Source organism: Rattus rattus, chromosome 10, assembly GCF_011064425.1.
Source record: "Rattus rattus isolate New Zealand chromosome 10, Rrattus_CSIRO_v1, whole genome shotgun sequence".
In the NCBI taxonomy this organism is placed as follows: Eukaryota; Metazoa; Chordata; class Mammalia; order Rodentia; family Muridae; genus Rattus; species Rattus rattus.
The window spans coordinates 387,664-406,877 of record NC_046163.1 but is presented as its reverse complement, the minus strand read 5'-3'; the positions used below and the strand labels follow the sequence as shown (position 1 = coordinate 406,877).

The following is a 19,214-nucleotide window of genomic DNA, read 5'->3' as shown; positions in this document are numbered from 1 at the left end:
ACTCTAGGGATCTAGGGTTAAGATATATTTTCTGGCCTCTGCAGGCACCAGGCCCACTTGTGCTACACTGACATAATACCCATCTTAAAGTTTTTTTTAAAAAAAAAATATAGATACACACACATATTTATTTTATGGAAAGGCCAATGTAATACGTAATAGACTGGGATGACAAATGAGGTGTTTTCCAGACTTTTGGAAGTAAGTGTCAACCAGCCAGATACAAAATGTTTCTAGCCACAGAATAGCAACAAAATGTCAAGTCGGGGTTGGGGATTTAGCTCAGTGGTAGAGTGCTTGCCTAGCAAGCGCAAGGCCCTGGGTTCAGTCCCCAGCTCCGGAAAAAAAAAAGTCAAGTCATCTCAAGCCCGGTGTAGTGCACACCTGTAATCCCAGCAGAGAAGGGGGAGACAAGAGGATCCTAAATTCAAGCTCATCCCCACTTACAGAGCAAGTTCCAGGCCATCCTGGGCAAAAGAAGAAAGAAAGAAAAGGAAAAGGAAAAAAAAAAACAAACCACTATCTGGCTAACTGGCTCAGTGAGTAAAGGTGCTTGCAGTCTGCTGTCCTGAGTTCAGTCAGAACCCACCGGGTGGAAGGAAGGAACTAGCTCCTATGTTCTATGACCTCCACATTCCATGTTGCCATGGTATTCAGGTAAACACACATGTGAACATGTTAATGAACTCTGATACTTGGAGTCCTTTAACATTTGAGGTTAGCTTCAAACAAACGGGACTGGAGAGGAAGCTCAAGATGCTTCACAATTTTAAGGACAGGAGTTTGTATCATAGCACCCATCAAACAAGCCCGGTGTCCTGCAAATGCCTAGAACTTGGATTCTCGAAGATCCAACACCCTCCACTGGCCTCCACATGCCTGCAGGTGTGCACACCCTACACATACTTGAGCATTCAACCACACAGGCACATACACATAAATGTATTGTTTTGAGACAGGGTTTTTCTGTGTAGCCCTTGCTGTCCTGTGTAAATAAATCTTTAAAGAAACAAGTTATTGAATATACATATATATATATATATATATATATATACATACACACACATATATTTCTGTTCTGTGTGGCTGTAATCAAGAATAGTTTAATTAGTTGTACAAGCTGAATAGGGAATGTGAGAGGGACAGCATGTAGTGTAAGAGGAGGAGCTCAAAGAGCAAGGATTTGATGTTTAGTTTGTGTTCTAGACCTGTTAGGCACAACAGGCATGCTCTCTCCTGGGTTAAGATATATTTTCTGGCTTTATGAGGACCCAGAAATACCCTGAGCCCTGAGTATGTTCTTCTGCTTCCTACAGGAACTGTGTGTGTTTGCTAAGAGCTTTGTAGCTCACGGTGCCATAGCATCAGCTCACACTTGGGAGAGCTTTTTCTTGGAGCTCTCTCTGCCTCCTTGTCCTCAAGACCCTGTGTTATCCCAGCTTTTATTGCACACTCCCTGGGCGCTCTTCAGGTTGTTCGTTAGCTTCTGGATAGATTCCCATGTCGGAATGAGCGCTCTGTCCTTTGCTTGTGACTGTTCTTCTCTACCTTGGAGTTAGGTATGCATCTCTCTCTTATGTGCTTGATTCTTTTGATGCGATCACTAGCAATAATCAGGTTCTGCAGAGAAACAGAACTAATAGTAGGTAGGTATGTAGACAGATAAGTAGATTACTTGTGGTTAGCTAGGTAGATAGATGATAGAAGATAGATGATAGAAGGAAAAGTAAGTAGATGATAGATAGGTAGATGATGGATGGATGGATAGATAGATAGATATAATAGGTAGAGTGGATGAATGCAGTTGTGGACATGTGATCGCAGAGGCTAGGAGGGACCATCATCTATATATCTGCAAAATGGAGACCCTGGGAAGCTGGTATTGTAATTATATCTGAAGACAGAGGCCTAAGAAGCAGGAGAGCCACGAGTGTAAACTCCCATCTGAAACAGGAATAGACTAGATTAAATGACTGCAATGAGGAGAAACAGGAAGAATTCCTCTTTCTCCATCTTTTGTTGTGGGCCTAGACCACTAACTTGGATCTGAAGTTAACCAAGTGTTTGTATCTGCCTCTGGTGGGATTAAAGGCTTTCTTCTTGAATCTTGTAAGTCTTTCTCTTCCTTGTAAGAGGTAATGTTTCAATTCAGAAGAAATGACTACAGGGTGTAAGTGCATGCCACACTCAGATTACTCATCCTGTGAGAAAGTATTAAGTGCTTCCTGCATGTCTGATGCTGTTACATTTTCCATACATTATTTTCCTTATCATGTTTAATTCCATGTCTAATGCCACAGACATGCAATCCCAGCGATCTGAGAGGCTGAATCCAGGGCATCCCAGGTTCAAGGGTGGCCTGAGCAACTTAGTAAGACCTTGTCTTAAAAATTTAAAAGTGACCACGTGTGGTGCTGCTTGCTTTTAATTCCAGCACTTGAAAGGCAGAAGCAAATGGATTCACTGTGAGCTCAAGGCCAGTCAATATATAGATATTGAATACCAGGCCAAGCCAGGGCTACATAGGAAGACCAAGTCTCAAAAAAGAAACAAACAAATAAAAACAAAACCCCACCTACCCACAAATGTAAAAAGGCCAGGTGTGATGTCACACACTAACAGAAAACTTGAGGTAAGTCTGGACTACGTGACACTCTGTCGCACCAACACCAGCTAGAGTTGCAATGGCCCAGATGGTTTCAGCAGCCACATCAGGCATTTTATCACCAGATGTAACTTTCGCTCCAAGAGGTCCAGTGACCTCTGGCCTCCTCAGGCACTTGCGTGCTCTTGGTACAGGTAAACGTATGCAGACATGACCAAAATAGGGCCAGCAAGATGGCTCAGAGAGTAAAGGCTCCTGAGGCCAAGTCTGACAACCTGAGTTTGATCCCCAGAACCCGCATGGTGGAAGGAGAGAACTGAGTCCTGCAAGTTCTGACCTCCACACATGTGCAATATTGTATACGTACTCATACACACAAACAAGACGGATAAATAGGTTTTAAAAACTGATGAGGATCCAGGGACTAAGCCACTACCCAAAGACTATACATGGACTGACCCTGGGCTCCAACCTCATAGATAGCAATGAATAGCCTAGGAAGAGCACCAGTGGAAGGGGAAGCCCGGGGTCCGGCAAAGATTGAACCCCCATTGAACGTGATTGTTGGGGAAAGAGTGGTAATGGGGGGAGGAGGGGGGGGGAAACACCCAAAAAGAGGGGAGGGGGAGGGGTTAGGGGGATGTTGGCCCGGAAACCAGGAAGGGAATAACAATTAAAATGTAAATAAGAAATACTCAAGTTAATAAAGATAAGATAAAAAAAAAAACCTGATGAGGAGGGGGGAAATGGAATGAAATGGGGGCTTTCGGAGGGGAAACCAGGAAGGAGGATAAGATTTGAAATGTAAATAAAATAACCAATAAAAAATAAAATAAATGATAATCTTAAGAGAAAAGAATAGTGAAATCACAAAAAATGAATAATAATAATAGTAATAATAATAATAATAGTAATAATGGGGCTAGAGATACAGATCAGTGGTAGAGCCTTTGCCTCCCATACACAAAGCCCCAAATTCACTTCTCAGTACCACAAGAAGGAACAAGGCATCAAACCCTCACTCCCCATCTGTGAGGTCGGTCCTTGTTTTCTTCTTCCCCCCTAAAGGAAAAAGGTAAATACTCTTGACACCTACATTTTCCATTTCCAGAGGCTCAGAGAGGTTAAACAAGTTACACAGGTTACAGTCTCAGATTTGAGCCCAGTGTCATTTGACTCCAGAGCCTGCGGTCTTAGCTGCCACACTACACTGCCACTCTGTATTCATGAGAAGATGGCTGTTTGGGGTCATCCACCCTCTTCAAGAGCTGCCTAAGGGACCGCGTGCTCGGTGGTGGACATCTTTAATATCAGCGCTAAAGAGGCAGAGGCAGGTGGATCTCTGAGGGGTTTTTGTTTGCTTTTCTTTTTCTTCTTTAATGATTTATTCTTATTTCATGTGCATTGGAGTTTTGCCTGTGAGAGGGTGTCAGATCCCCTGGAACTGGAGTTACAGACAGTTATGGGTTGCCAAGTAATTGCTGGGAATTGAACCTGGGTTTTCTGGAAGAAAACCCACTGCTCTTAACATCTGAGACATCTCCCAGCCCTGCATATTTTTCATTGTTGTTGGATTTTTGTTGTTCCTGTTTTCTTTGTTTTTTGTTGTTTTGTTTTTCAAGACAAGATTTCTCTGTGTAGCCTTGGCTGTAACATACTCAGTCTGGAACTCACTCTGTAGACTAGGTTAGCCTTGAACTCTGAATCCTCTGATGGATTTCTGAGTTTAAAGCCAGCCTGGCTAGCAAGTTGCAGGTAGACCAGGGCTATATAATGAGACCTTTCTCAATTAAAAAAAAATTTTTTTTGAGACAGGCTGTCTTTGTGCAGCAACCCTTGCTCTCCTGGAACTTGGTATGTAGACCAGGTTGGCCTCGAATCACAGAGATCCACCTGCCTCTGCCTCCTGAATGCTGGGATTAAAGGCACATCATTGCTCTCAATAAAAAATTAGTTTTTAAAAAGTCATTAAAGCATTGGTTAAATTGGTTCTGAATAGTTAGTGTACCTTGATCTCATCACATTTTTTTTAAAGATGTATTTATTATATTTATGTGAGTACACTGTCGCTGTCTTCAGACACACCAGAAGAGGGCATCAGATCCCATTACAGATGGTTGTGAGCCACCATGTGGATGCTGGGAATTGAACTCAGGACCTTTGGAAGAGCAGACAGTGCTCTTAACCTCTGAGCTATCTCTCCAGCGCTCATCACATTTTTTGACCTTGAAGCCTCTCCTCCCCCACCCCCTCTGCCTCTCTCTCATCTAGCCACAGCAATGCTCACCTTCTGAGGACTCAGACAAGACGGAACGCTCTGGTCCCCGAATGAACTGTTTTAACTAGAAGTAGATTCTCAGCTTGGACAACGATTGTGTCCTACAGTGTCCTTGACTTCAGAGTCTGAGCTACAGAATCTGCAGCTGTGGGTTCCAACATCCTCTGACCACAGCTGGGGCATCTTTCAAGAAATATTCTCAATCCACAAGCAGTTTCCAGGGTTACAAAGATTTCAGTTTGAGTCAGAGTTGGAAGCTGTGGAACTGGAGGCAGAGAAGTTACAGGGGTTTGGGTGTAGACCCACCATTAGGATGCTGTACGTCCTGCTATTTGGGTTTGTAAACTGTGAGTTTAGAATGAATACATGTACTTTAGTGTACTCCTAGAGCAAAGGCAGAGCTCAGAAGTGACGGTCACTCAGCCAATGCACTGAGGCTGGCCTTGGAGCTGAAGGGAGTCATTTGCATCAGGCCTGACCTCCTCAGGTAACAGCAAACATTTTGGTCACAGAGAGTCCCAGGAAGCTGGAGAGGGGTTCTTTCAGATTACAGAGGGGCAGGTTGGGGATGGCTGAGGGGCCTTCAGAGTCTGGTGTCCCAGAAGGTTTTCTTCTAGGCAACAGTGAGAATGAGAACTGACCTGGGGGGATGTCAGGGGGAGCAAGAGACTTGATGACAGGGCTGGCATGGTGGCACACCTTTAATCCTAGCACTTGGAGGGCAGGAGTTCTCTGTGAGCTCCAGGCCATCCATGTCCACATAGCAAGCTCAGGTTCCAAGGCTGCATTGTGAGACCTGGCCTCAAATAAGGGAAAAAAAGGAGAGATGGAGGGATGGAGGGAGGGAGGGAAGGAGGGAGGGAGGGACAGAGAGAGGAGCTTAGCAGGAACGAGGAGCAAGGAGCAAGGAATACTTGCTTGTCTACTAACAAGTTTAGCTAAACACAGACTCCAGCCCATATGAGTCTTTGTTGTGCCTCTGGAAGGAACCCACTGTCTCCTCCCCACACATAGTGTGTCTTCTGCTGTCTCCTAACAGTCCGTTTGCCCTTTAAGTTTTCCTTACAGTAGAATTTTACAAACACCATTAAATGATAGATTTTCAAGAGGAGAACAATAATTGTCTTTGTATCTTTCTTTACATAATACCCAACCAAGCACCTAAATGAGTGTTCCAATGAATAAGAATCCGGTAAGAGGGAATAAGTATGCTTTTATTTAAGTCATTTGCTGCTGGAGGAAAGAGAACAGAAGAGTAGACTAGAGAGAGAAGAACGCAGAATAAAGATAAGAATAACACAGGCCTGGGGTTGAATCCTTCCAGTTCCAGCTTCTCAAGGGTCCAAGGCAGAAGGATCGCAAATTCACGGCCTGCCTGGGCCGTAGAGTGAGTCAAGGCCAGTCTGGGCAACAGAGTGAGATCAACTTCAGAATAAAAAGTAAAGAGAAGGCCTGAGAGATGTCTAAGTGGCTAAGAGCTTGTGCTGCTCTTGCAGAGGACCTGAGTCTTGTTCCCAGCACCCATGTTGGGTGGCTCATGACCACCTATAACTTCAGATCCAGTGGGTCCAACACCCCTGACCAATATGGTCTCTGTTTTCATATGTTCACACACATGTAAACACGTATAACAATATACATAATTAAAAATAAATCTTTTTAGGGAGGAAAAAGTAATTGAAATAAAGGTAGTTAGAGTAGCACTCCCCTTTAATTCCAGCATCTCAGACGCAGAGGCAGGATCTCTGTGAGTTCAAGGCCAGCCTGATTTACATAGTTACAGGCTAGCCATAGCTACATAGTGAGACCCTCTGGAAAAAAAGAAAGAGAAAGAGAGAGAGAAAGAAAGAAAGAAAGAAAGGAAGGAAGGAAGGAAGGAAGGAAAGAAAAGAAAAAAGAAAAGAAAAGGAAAGGAAAGGAAAGGAAAGGAAAGAAAAGAAAAATGATAGTGTATGTTCCTTTACTCCCAGCAGTCAGGAGGCAAAGGCAAGTGGATCTTGATGATTTTTGAGACCTGTCTGGTCTACAGAGTGAGTTCCAAACCTGCCAAGGATACATAGTGAGACCTCGTCTCAAAAACAAGAAAAAAAAAAAAAAACATCTTTCCCTTTTCCCCAAAACTGTTAAAAATGGTCAGGGAGTGTATCTTAGCCATAGAAAGCTTACTTAGTACATACAAAGTCCTGGGTTCAGGCTTGGTTTTAGCCCCATCATTGAAAAAAAAAGGTGCAAATATGGAGCTGGAGCAGTGGTTCAGAGTTTAAAAGCCCTGGCTACCTTCCGGGGGTATAGGTTCAGTTCAGTTCCCAGCACCCACAAGGCAGCTCGAAACTCTGCAACTGCAGTCCCAGGGCACCAGCACAGGTGTGCACATACATAATCCAGTCAAACTGCTCATGTGCATAAAATAAAAAAATGTTTTTTTAAAGGGCAATATAAGTAGTTGTAAGAACTGCTAATGACTACTGTGCTCACGTGCTTCAGGTAAATGTCTTCTCGTATCTTGCAACTTAATGTTTACCTTACTTTGCCTTAGAATAGAATTTGTAAAAACTCCGTTAATTGATCAATCTTAAGTTTTCAAAACTGCATTTATGTGCTATGATGGAGGTGCACACACATACCTCAGAAAGACTGAAGGTCAGAGGAGAGCCTGTCACATGCAACCACAGCCCATGAGCTCTGCTATACCCGCCCTGCCATGCTGAAACCGTGAGTCAGAATAACCCGTTCTCCCCACGGCTGACCTGTCAGGGGTTTGTGACGGTGACAGGAGAGTAAGCAACACAGGCAGGTATGGCTGCGGTTCTTACTTTATAGGTAGAGAAGCCACTGCTCAAGAAGGGAGTTACTCGGGGTCATGTGGTCAGCAGGTGACAGTAACAGGACCTAAGGAGGGTCTTTTAGCCTAAAGAGCATAAGGCCTTGTCCAACTGTGTTGTTTTATTTCCTCAGAGCCCCGCACACACACAATCCTCTCTTTGAGACAGGGTTTCCCTGTGTAGCTCTGGCTGTCCTGGAATTCATTTTGTAGACCAGGCTGGCCTTGAACTCAGAGATCCACCTGCCTCTGCCTCCTGAGTGCTTGGATTAAAGGTGTGCGCCGCCACGCCCAGCTTCTACACATCTCTTTTGAAGTGCTTTGCAAACTTATCTGAAACCATCTGTTTAATATCAGTCGTGTTGTTCTGCCTTTACGTCATGTGACATACAGACGCAAAGGAAGGAGGCATTTATGTTGGCTCACAGGGACTCCAGACAACGGTTCCCGGCTTCTTTGCTTTGGAGCTTGCGGTGAGACAGGAGCATGGTGGCAGAGGGAACATGTGGCAGGGGCTGCTCCCTTCATGACTACCAGGAAGCAGAGAGAAGGCATGGGACCTGCAACGAGTTAGGATTTTGAAAAGCTTACCCCTGGCGACCCACTCCCTCCAGCTAGGCCCCATGCCCTAAAGTTTCTAGAACATCCCAAATTGAGCTACTAGCTAGGGACCTAACGTGGAATATGTGTGGCTGCGAGTGACATTTCCTCGTCAGACACAACAGTTATTGTTACTGACTGTGGGCTCCACAATGACAGGCTCGCACTAGACGGTATCTTCAGTTACATCACCTGCTCTCTCGGCACAGTGTGACAAGTGCTATTCACTGATGGGCATGTGACTGGAATTCGACTGCCAGGGTTCTCCAGCCCCTCCTCCATTCACCCTCCGGGGTTTGCCTGCCTCATTTCTGCCTTCCAGCCCCACCAGGCAGCACCAGCCCCTCTCCCGGCCTTAAACTAAAGCTGAGTTAGTGGGCATTGAATGCCATGGCTAAGTCTTAGTCCTAGATGATCTTTGGACTCAGCAAATGCTGATCAAGTGACCGGCTCTCTCTGGCTTAGGGTGGAGAGATGCCAGGAAAGATCGAAGCATCTACCCTGATGGGTTACACCAGAGCTTCTAGAAGGGATTTTGTGGCAGGAAGGAGGGGGGCAGGAGATCGAATGTCTCTGAGCCTTGCACAGGGCAGCATGATGGATGAGTAGTGGAAAGCCCTTCTATGAAAGAAACCAGACCTGTTGCAACAGTATCTCCCAGTGGCCCAGAACTGCATTTCCCTTAAGACAAGCTAAACTGTGCTCTGGATTTGTGGCTGGTGCCTGCTGGCTCCTCGTCTGTGCACCCAGAGGAGGTTGTCTGTAGCTGCCCCTGCAGAGGCGGGAACCTAGGAAGGTCACAATCCCCTTCCCAAGAGCCTTGGAAACAGAGCCCTTTAAGAGTTTCTTCCTCCTGCAGATCCCACCTCTTCCGCAAACACCTTCACACTTTCAGTGCACAGTGAGGATGCCACCCCCACCCCTCGCCCCGCCCCTCCCCCACCCCCACCCCACTCCCACCCCCACCCCGTCGCCCATCCTCTTTTTCTCTTCAGAGGTGGTGAACACGCATTAGGGTAACTGATGCTCCGCTTTCAAGTGGGATGGTTATGAGAGCTGCCCCTCATCTTGAATTTGTGTCTTTCTGGAATTGTAAACGCCGGGGACTCCCCAGCCCGCCCCCGAACATTACCAAATACAGTAGAAAGGTGGCTGTGGCCACCCAGTGACCGAAAAATGCATTCTCAAACAGAGCTTGCTTCAGGCTGGCGAGGTAGCGAACCTCACGGCCCCGGTCCCTGCTACCCTGGCTTCCAGTGTCCGGCGGCTTCTGCCAGCCTTCGCATTTTTCTCTCTTTTTCTCATTGCGTGGCCCCCTTGTCTTTAAAAGGCTAAACTGCTCTGTACTAAATTTGGTCACGCAGCGCTCCAAGATTCCCTGGAATGTCCTCAAGTTTCAAACAGCTCTGACAGTGAGGCAGGCCCGCCCCCTGGCTTGGGGATTGGCTTCTCCTCTCTGGCTGGGCAGCTGTCAGGTTTTATTGGTTGCTGGTTAGATCAAGCAGGGTCCACTAGCCTTGGGCTGCAGGGAGGCTGCTGTGTCCCCCGGAACACCTGTAGTACAGCAGGGCCCACGGAGCTGCAGTGCTCACCTAGCTGGGGCTTTGCACTCAAGCCCTCTCAGTTCTAACCAGACTAGCGCTCCCTGTCCCTTCCCTGCCTACCACCAGCAAGCCCGCCAGACCTGGTAGGAGCAACTGCTCACTTTGCCAAGATGTCCAAGGTAGCTAAGTATCGGCGGCAGGTGAGTGAAGACCCCGACATCGACAGCCTGCTGTCTACCCTCTCCCCTGAAGAAATGGAAGAGCTGGAGAAGGAGCTGGATGTGGTGGACCCAGATGGGAGCATTCCCGTGGGGCTGCGGCAGAGGAATCAAACGGACAAACAGCCCTCCGGCTCGTTCAACCGGGAAGCCATGCTCAACTTCTGTGAAAAGGAGAGCAAGAAAATTATTCAGAGGGAGATGTCCGTGGATGTGAGTGACACACCCTGGAGGAAAGTAGGGTGGGGAGGGAGGGCGGGGCCCCTAACTCCAGGACTAGAACCCCTCTTTCTTAGAAAAACAGCTCTTACTGGCAGGGTACCAGATGCTTCAGAATAGGCTATTACGTGTTAAACTGACAGTGTGAACCTTTGCCCTTAATCTGCGTGGTAAGCAGAAGTTGGATATGTTGGAGAGACATGGCACCTCAAAAATCAAGTAGGAAAAGGGAGCTGAGGCTGAGAGGTGTCCTTGAAGGATGTGTCTGAGCTGATGCTGTCCTGCTCTCAGCACTCTTTCTTCACCTCCATCCTGTGCTAGGAGGGAGGGAGAGAGACTAGGATGGTGCTTGTGTCTTCAAGCACTCAAGAGAAAGCCGAGCTGATGAGATTGGCCCAACTCCTAAGAATAGGAATGAAGAAGAATAGGAAAGAATAGGAGACACAGTGGGAGGGTGGGACACTGTCTCTGTCCCTGCCATCCATCCCCCGGGGCCATGTTCATGGCTTTACCAAGGGGCTCAGGAGTTCTTACCCTGTGGGCAGGGTGGTTATTTCTTCTACAGCTTTGATAATGATGACTAAATATCAATACAAGTATGGGGGAATGATAGGCCCTCCTTCGAGGGGCTGGTGACCCAGAGCAGGAAACAGAAATGAAACTCAGTCAAGCTCTTGACACTTTTGTGACCACCCCCATCCCCACCCTCATCCCCACCTCCATCCCCACTCCCCCCTACCCCTAAGCATTCACTCTGGAGTTTGGCTTTGCCCTTCTCTTCCCTCCCCCGGGCCCTGGGCCCCAATGGCTGACTTGTGTCTGTGGCTTCTGGAGACTGAGGTCAAACAGAACTGTTTTCAGCCCTGGGAACCAAACCCAGGGCCTCTCACATGCCGTGTAAGGGTGCTACCCTCCAGCTATGCAATTCTAAAACTAAAGCCCTTACTTAATTATAAAGCAAGAGGTTTAGGTCAAAGAGCACGGAAGGACTCTAGCCCTCCTGGGACTTTGATTCTCCAATGTTTCTGCTCTTAGTAATACTGCACCCTGACTCTCTCTCCTCTCTCGCCCGGTTTCCTGGCTTTGCCCAGGAATGGACTTACTTCTCCAGATGGAGCCAAGTCAAGCAATAGAGGGTGGGGGAGTAGGCATCTTTGGTCGATTGCTGCCTTTAGGACCATTCTTGCCTTGTAGAGATACTCTGTTACAGTCCGCTCCTTGCTCTCCGTGCAGGCAAAGGGCATGTGTCAGCACAGTGGGCAGCTGGGCTTTGGAATGTACACTGAGTAGTGGGCCGAAGTCTCTGGCAACCTGGGGGAATGTGAGTGAGCCCTAACATGTAGCCTCTTTAGTGTTACTCTCAAAGGAATGATGGTGAAGTTAATTAAGGCCTCATGTTTAAGTTCCAGAAAACCCTGCATGAGTGAGTACCAGCAACTCTGCCCTGTCTATGTGACTGAGCCACTCCCGAGCTACCTAGACCTCAAGGACAGCAGTACCTGCCTCAGAGGCTGTTGAGGCAGCTCAGAGGGTGATGGAGAGTGCCCGGCACAGTGCCTGGCACATTAGCACTCAATAAGTGGCAGCAACTGCCCTTGTCCAGCCCTGCCCACCCCTCAGTCTAGGCACTTGTCCCTTTAATTAGTGGCCAGAACAAAACAGCAAAGCTTGGGTGATTGGGTAGAGTGTCAGCTCCAGGCTGGGGAAATAACTCTAGCTCTCGCTGCCTGGGCCTTCGCTCTTCATGAAGACCTGCACGTAGCAATCCAATCGATTCGATAGCAAGCCAACCAATTAACCCAGCCTGTGGAAGCAAGGTGGGCTCCAGAGAACCTTCTACATGCCCACTACAAGATCCTTCTCTTTCATAAGCCTTAACAGTCTTAGGAGATAACTTTTATCCCCGTCATAAAAAAAAAAAAAAACAAAGTCCCAAAGAGGCTAAATGCCTGTCTCAGAGCGACACAGCTACGAGGTGACCTCCCGCTGTTGAAGTTTGTACTTCCTCCCTTCACAGGATATCAGAGTAAAGTAAGGGAGACAATGCTAGCCCTTGCTTTTTTATGTTTTAGATAAGTTCTCATGTGACTCAGGCTTGGTCAAACTGGACAGCTAGTAAGGATGACTTTGAACTCCTGATCGTCCAGTTTCTACCTCCAAAGCAATGGGGTTGCCGGCGTGAGCCACCACCGTGCCCACTTATATAGTTGAACATGGCGGGGTCTTGGTGCATGCTAGACCAGCTCTGTGCTAACTGAGCTCCATTAGGATCATATAGTAGCTACATGTGAGAGCCCAGAGAGGTGTGACCCAGTGTGCTTGTATGTTATCAGACAAGCAGTGACTGTGACATTCTGGCTAGTCTGGGTAGTCTCCCCACTTTCTAAGGAATACCATTAACCACTAAACCAAACGTTGGTTAGGAAAAGTTATGGGGGCTGGAGAGATGGCTCAGCGGTTAAGAGCACTGACTGTTCTTCCAGAGGTCCTGAGTTCAATTCCCAGCAACCACATGGTGGCTCACAACCATCTGTAAGGAGATCTGATGCCCTCTTCTGGTGTATCTGAAGACAGCTACAGTGTACTTATATATAATAAAATGAATAAAAAAAAAAAAAAAAAAAAAAAAAAAAAAAAAGGAAAAATTATGGGGCGGTTTCAAGGAACTTTAGCTGATTCCTGGAGATAGGATGATGGCATTATGAACATTCTTTCGAAAGGATGCTTGTGTTTTAGACATAAGTAATGAAATCTTCTTATGACAACTGATCGAATTGGGGGATTTGCTTTAAAAGGATGGGGATAAGGATGTGGGTCCACATAATCATTACAGTGAGCCCTACTTTTGTTTGAAACTAACCATACTGAGAGTCCAATAGAAATGAAGAGTGGTAAGCAGGCCCCTTCGACTTCTCCTGGGAGGGAAACTCTAAGACACTGTGGCTGGAGTGCTAGGGTGGAGACCCTGAAAGGGATCGGGGTTACCTCACCTTCACTGGGCTAGAATAGTCCAGGGATCCTTTGGATTGTTTTTTTTTTTTTTTTTTTTCCCGGAACTGGGGCCCGGACCCAGGGCCTTGCTCGTACTAGGCAAGTGCTCTACCACTGAGCTAAATCCCCAATCCCCTTTGGATTGTTTAGAGATAGTTTTCATGAATATTCCTCCCATACCTCTTCCAGGTCACCACCTCCAAGTAGTCGTCCCAGATTCTTAGGCAAAGCCAGGCACGTTGATTGAACATTCCCGTATCCTAACATTTTATCCTTTAGAGCATTTGTCATTAAGGAAGGGGGAGCGCATGTGTTGTGGTGTGCGTGTGGAAGTCACAGGACAGTTTTCAAGAGTCAACTCTCTACTCCCACTGTAGGTTCCAAAGATGTAACTCATGTTGTCAGGTTTGCCCGGCAAGCAGTTTTTCTCTTGCTGACCCACAGTCTTTTTCATGATGATGGAGATTGAACCCAGGGCCTTGAGTGCAACTAACATCCCTGCTGTGGTGCCCCTCTCTTTTTGCATTTTGCTTTCTTGGCTGTTTCCCTCACCAGCATATATGATTCAGGAGGTAAATACTTACATAAGACCTCCCTACAGAAGATCCCAGGCTGCTTATGAAACGAATTTTCATTAGCAGGAGATTCAGGGAAGGCTGGAGGCGGACTTCGTTCCTGCCTGTAAATGGGGTGGATCTGGCAGCCAGGCTCCTCTCTGGTCCTCTGGGAGTTCTCCCTTAGCCCAGGTGGAAGACAGAGCCCTCCCCAGTGCATGAGCCAGCTGTGGAGTGAAGCAGTCCTTGTCTCATGTTTCAGGGACCTGATCACCACAGGTCAACTCTTCTTATTCTCTTCCCTTCCCAAGTGGTAGTGGTGGGGGGTGACCCCCTCAGCCAGCCTCCCCTGTCCTCCCTAGGGTGACAGGGACCCAGGATTAGCACCTGCATGAAACTGGGGTCAGGGGCCAGAGCAGCTGGGCTCAGGGGTAGAGGAAGCTCTTTTAGGTTTTCCCTAGAGGTTAACTTGAGACTCTGAGCAATCCACTGCTGTCCTCAGCCTCCCGCTGCCTGTTAGCCTCCACAGTCCCTTCCTCCCGGTCTTCATTCAACTCCAGGCCCCTCTGGCTCCCTTCAGGAATGGGAATCCCTGAGGCCTCAGCAACCCTCAGAGTGCCCTTAGCAGATAGCTGGGTTAGTCAGGAGCATAGCGGGCAGCACGGCTCACCGATTAAGGAGATTAACCCCAACTGGTGCACACTCAAAATAGCCCTGGAGGTCAGGGTAGAGAGGGCAGGAGAGGTGATGGGGGCCTGGTGAGCTAGGTAGGCACAAGCACACCCCTAGACAAGGCTAGCCACGTTTAAAAGCCACCTCCATCTGTAGTTGGAAAGGCAGCTGACTTGATCTCCAGCTGGGTGGCGGCAGCTGTAGGTGTTTGTCTTGGCGTGTTGTTTTTAAATCTTTCATTGGTAGTGCACTTAATATATTTAAAGAACTTTATGGCCCAACTATGGAGGCACACACTTTTAATGCTCGCACTTGGGAGGTAGAGGCAGGCAGATCTCTATGAGTCCAAGGCCAGCCTGGTCTATGGAGAGGTTCCAGGACAGATAAGGATAACAACAACAAAAACAATACAAAACAAAACACAACCTAGATCCCATCTGTAGCATGGCTTCTGATGCTCTCCCCTTCTTGGGACAGCAGGTCTGAGAACTTGAGAGCTTGGCAGAATAGGAAACATGAGAGAGAGGTGGGCAAGCCAGATGGATGATGGACAGGAATGAGGAAGATTTCCAACAACGAGAAGAACATGGGATGTTTTCAAAGTGGTCTGGATGCTGTCGATCAAGGAAGGCTGTCAACAGCAACCTGGGGAGTTGGAAGCATCAGGGCTTCAGGGACTTCATGGTCCCAGGCCTGGATAAAACAAGGAAGACAAAGCTTTCATCAAGCCTATCTGCCTTCCCAGCCTCTTTCCCTCCTCCAAGAGACTGTGGATGTCAGCTCGTGCCAGCATGTCTGTAGCTGGCTCAGACTAGGCAAGCCTTGAGTGATAGATAGGTACTAAGAGATTTGGAGCACGTGCGTGCGTGCGTGCGTGCGTGCGTGCGTGCGTGTGTGCTCAAAACAAGAAGGGCCACAAGGTACAGAGGTAGTGGGAGGAAGAAGCTGATATTCAAGGACCTGCCACGTTGGATAAACAGGAATATCCTGATTCACAGGGTAAGGTCCAGCTTAGGTTGTATTGTGCTAATTGAACAGCACTAGGCATAACCAGCAGAAAGAGGTGGTTGACAGCCAGGGTTTAAGTCCCTGTTCAAGGCTTCACTCTCTGCAGCTGGGCCAGGAGTGAGCTAGAAAACATAGGCATCTGGACTCAGTTAGGTCCAGATTTAGTTCTGCTTCTGCCCCTTACAGTACCAATGAAGCTGAGTACCTTAGGGGAGAGGGAGGAGGAGGAAGGGGAGAGGTAGGGGAAGGGGAGAGGGAGAGAGAGAGAGAGAGAGAGAGAGAGAGAGAGAGAGAGAGAGAGAGAGAGGACATTAACTTATTTAGCAAGTACTGGTGCCAAGGGCATTACCAATGCCCTCATTGGCTTAGCTTCTTCTGCTCCATTACTTGTCAAGTAGGAATGATAAATACCAGCCTTGAAGGGCTATTGGAGGATTAAAGAGGACCAAGTATTGAGAGTTTAGTTCATCAAGGGAGAGACTGTCTTCGCTCTAAATTCTCCAGGCTTTGTACCTGTGCAGATGTCAAAATGACATTAAAAAAAAAAAAAAAAAAAGTTCTCACAAGGCTAAAAGCATTCTGTCAGCAGGAGTGAGGTAATGACAAAAGGGGGTGAGGGGAAAGGAGAAAAGCAAGGAAGTAATTTAGGGAAGAAAGCGAGGGTTATTTGTCACTTACTGCCTGACTCCAGTCACCTGATGTCACAGAACTACCTTTATTTCACCTCCTCCTCATGCCAGGCCCAGGGACCCATGCTAGTTTACTGGTTCTGGAGGGAAAGAGAAAGCTGAGGGGCTGTTCAGGCACGGAGAACTAACTCTCCTTGTCAGCCCTGTTCCATCCCAGCATGATCTCAGAAAAGCCAGGGCTGCTTTGGGAGTTTTGGCTCCAGCCATCTCTGGGGTCCACTGCAGAGGCCAGGCCAGGTTGTCAGGACACTGTGTACAAACAGCTAGGAATAGAAAGGCCTCCTGCTCCTCGCTCCACCCTCTCCTGCCCTCACTTCTTCCCTGCTCAGGATCCTTAGGCTCCACTACCTCACCAGCCCCAGCTCCAGAGCAGGGGGCAGGGACAGCAGAAGGCAAACTCCTACCTCCTGCACTGAGGTGCACAGGCCTCGGAGCAGGGCTCCAGAAGGCACTGAGGGTGCTGGGTGTGTCTAGTGGTTGGAATAGTCTCTTCAGAGTCCAAGCAGATCTGGGCTCCCATCATACTGTGCTAAGTGCATGGTAGCAGCCAGAGCGTCTGTCAGTGGAAGCTGAAGTGCCTGGTCCTGGGGAAGGGGAAAGGCTTGATATCTGCAAAGGGCTCCAAGAACTGTGCTGGGTTGGAGATCTGGTACTGAAGGCTCATGAATGTTTGTTTCTTGCCTTTCCTTTGCGCCACCCCAGCCCACTCATTCCCCTTCCCACTACGTATGCTTCCCTCTCCCCGCCCCTTCTCCCTCGAGCACCCAGAGCCTCATACATTTCAAGCCTAGGCTCTGACCCACACCCCAGACTCCCCACTCCCTTTATACACAGAATTCACAAATCATGTCTTATGCTTACAAGGATGAGGAGGAGTCTACTAAATCATTAATTTGTTAAGTATTCGTTGAGCTTCTGCTCTATTGGGCATTTTCTTTTCTTTTTTTTTTTTTTTTGGTTCTTTTTTTCCGGAGCCGGGGACCGAACCCAGGGCCTTGCGCTTCCTAGGCAAGCGCTCTACCACTGAGCTAAATCCCCAACCCCAATTGGGCATTTTCTAAATGCTAGGACAGAGTGTGTAGCATAGAGACTGTCCTTGCCAACCCAGAGATTACATTTATTGTTTGCATAATTCTCATGGTCAGGATGGATATTGTACTTTGCTTTCTACTGTCGTAGGCAATGGTCTTTAGACCATGACCCAAAGCAACCTGGAGGGTTTACTTGATTTGCATCTCCAGATCACAGTCCACTCACAGTCCATCCTAAATGGAAGCCAAGGTGAAAACTTAAGCAGGGCAGGGACCTGGAGGCAGGAGCTGAAGCAGAGACTGTGGAGGGACGCTGCTCACTGCTTGCTTTCCAAAGCCTGTTCTGCCCGCTTACTTATGCAACCCTGGACCACCTGCCCAGGGTTGGCACTACCTACAGCGTGCTGGGCCTTCCACACCCATCATTGGTCAAGAAAATCACCCCACAGACCAATCTGATGATGATTTTTTTTCAGCTGAGGTCCCCTGTTCCCAGAGAACCTTAGCTTGTGTGTCAAGTTAACAAAACTAACCATCATGCTGGACTACACACACACACACACACAGGGGGGGGGGAAGGCAAGGAGAGAGAGAGAGAGAGAGAGAGAGAGAGAGAGAGAGAGAGAGAACATAATCCCAGCACTTGAGATACAGAATCAGGCAGACCTCTGAGTTCAAGGCCAGCCTGGTCTACAAAGCTAGTCTCAGGACAGCTAGGGGTACACAGAGAAAACAAGCCCAAAGCAAACCAAAAGAAAAGCCTATTTCCTATTTATTTGTTTTATGTTTGTGCACCGTGTGTGTGCCTGGTTCCACATTGGCCAGAAGAAGGGGTTAGATTCCCTGAAACTGAGGTAATGAATGATCGTGAGCTGGGTGTCAGGAGCTGCTCTCTGCAAGAGCAGCAGGTACTCTTGACCACTGAGACATCTTCCCAGCCTTTGAATAAGATTTAAAACCATGAGCCTAGAAGGGATCACTTAGGAGTGTGGTGTGTGTGTGGAGAAGAGCAGACATTTGGGCGTTGGTAGAGGAGAGAGAGTTAATAGACTGAGGTGGGGAGGAACCTGATGGTCTCGTAAAAGCAAATAGAAAAAAAGGAGTCAGGGAAAAGAGATCTCTGCTCTCCACCTTGACCTTATTGCTAAGAGGTTTGAGAAGGCCAGGGGTCAGCGACAGTACCTGGAACATGGAAGCCACCGGAATAATGGAGTTATTTCACTGTAGTGAGGAATACACTCAGCAGTGTACACAGATTCAAGGGAGAATATAGGAGGGGTGTGTGTGTGTGTGTGTGTGTGTGTGTGTGTGTGTGTGTGTGACACAACCAAGAGAGCCGAGGTAAATGTGGCATCGGAGAGGACTTTTATGAGACAGAGAACATTGTTGCCTAGCTGTATGCTGTTGGGAATAAGTCAGCAAAAAGAAACACTTTGATGACACTGGGAAAGGAGTAAGGAAGAGACGGAGCTCACATGCAGAGGGCCACATGCCAGGCAGAGTCTCACCTCTGTATGGAGGAAGAGCGAAGGAGATATCAGTGATGCAGCCGGATTGACAAATGTGGGGAGGGGGTTGGCGAAGCTGTTCTCTGATGCATTGACATGTGCACAGAGCGAGCTGGGAAGACAGCACGGCAGCCATATATAGGCTGGATTGAAGCAGGGAGAATTTTAGGACGCTGAACAATAGTCAGAGGTCAAGGCCTAGGTCACCAGAAGAATGCTCCGTGCTCCCTGGGAGAGGTAGAGAAAACAGGAAAACACTTCTAGTCAAGAAATCTGGCCTGCAAGCTGTCACCAGACTACAGCCAGGGCCAGCATTGCTTAAAATCCCAGTAGACTTTCTATTTCGTGTGCATCTGTCTGTCCTCAAGGCCATCCATGCTCAGGCATGAGAAGGAATACACCATTCCTTCTCAATACCCAGCTGACACCTGAGAGGTGGGACCTGAACAGATTTCCAAGTCAAGTCAGGGAACGTG

General features: G+C 47.8%; 1 protein-coding gene across 1 annotated transcript in view; it reads left to right on the top strand.

The window, feature by feature from the left end:
• Nucleotides 1-9,827: 9,827 nt before the first annotated feature.
• Lmod1 (leiomodin 1) overlaps nt 9,828-19,214 on the top strand; it is a 41,526-nt gene continuing 32,139 nt past the window's right edge. Inside the window, exon 1 of the mRNA XM_032915564.1 lies at nt 9,828-10,279. Coding sequence (XP_032771455.1) covers nt 10,019-10,279 — 261 coding nt within the window. The 5' untranslated portion in view covers nt 9,828-10,018. The remainder of the gene's footprint in view (nt 10,280-19,214) is intronic.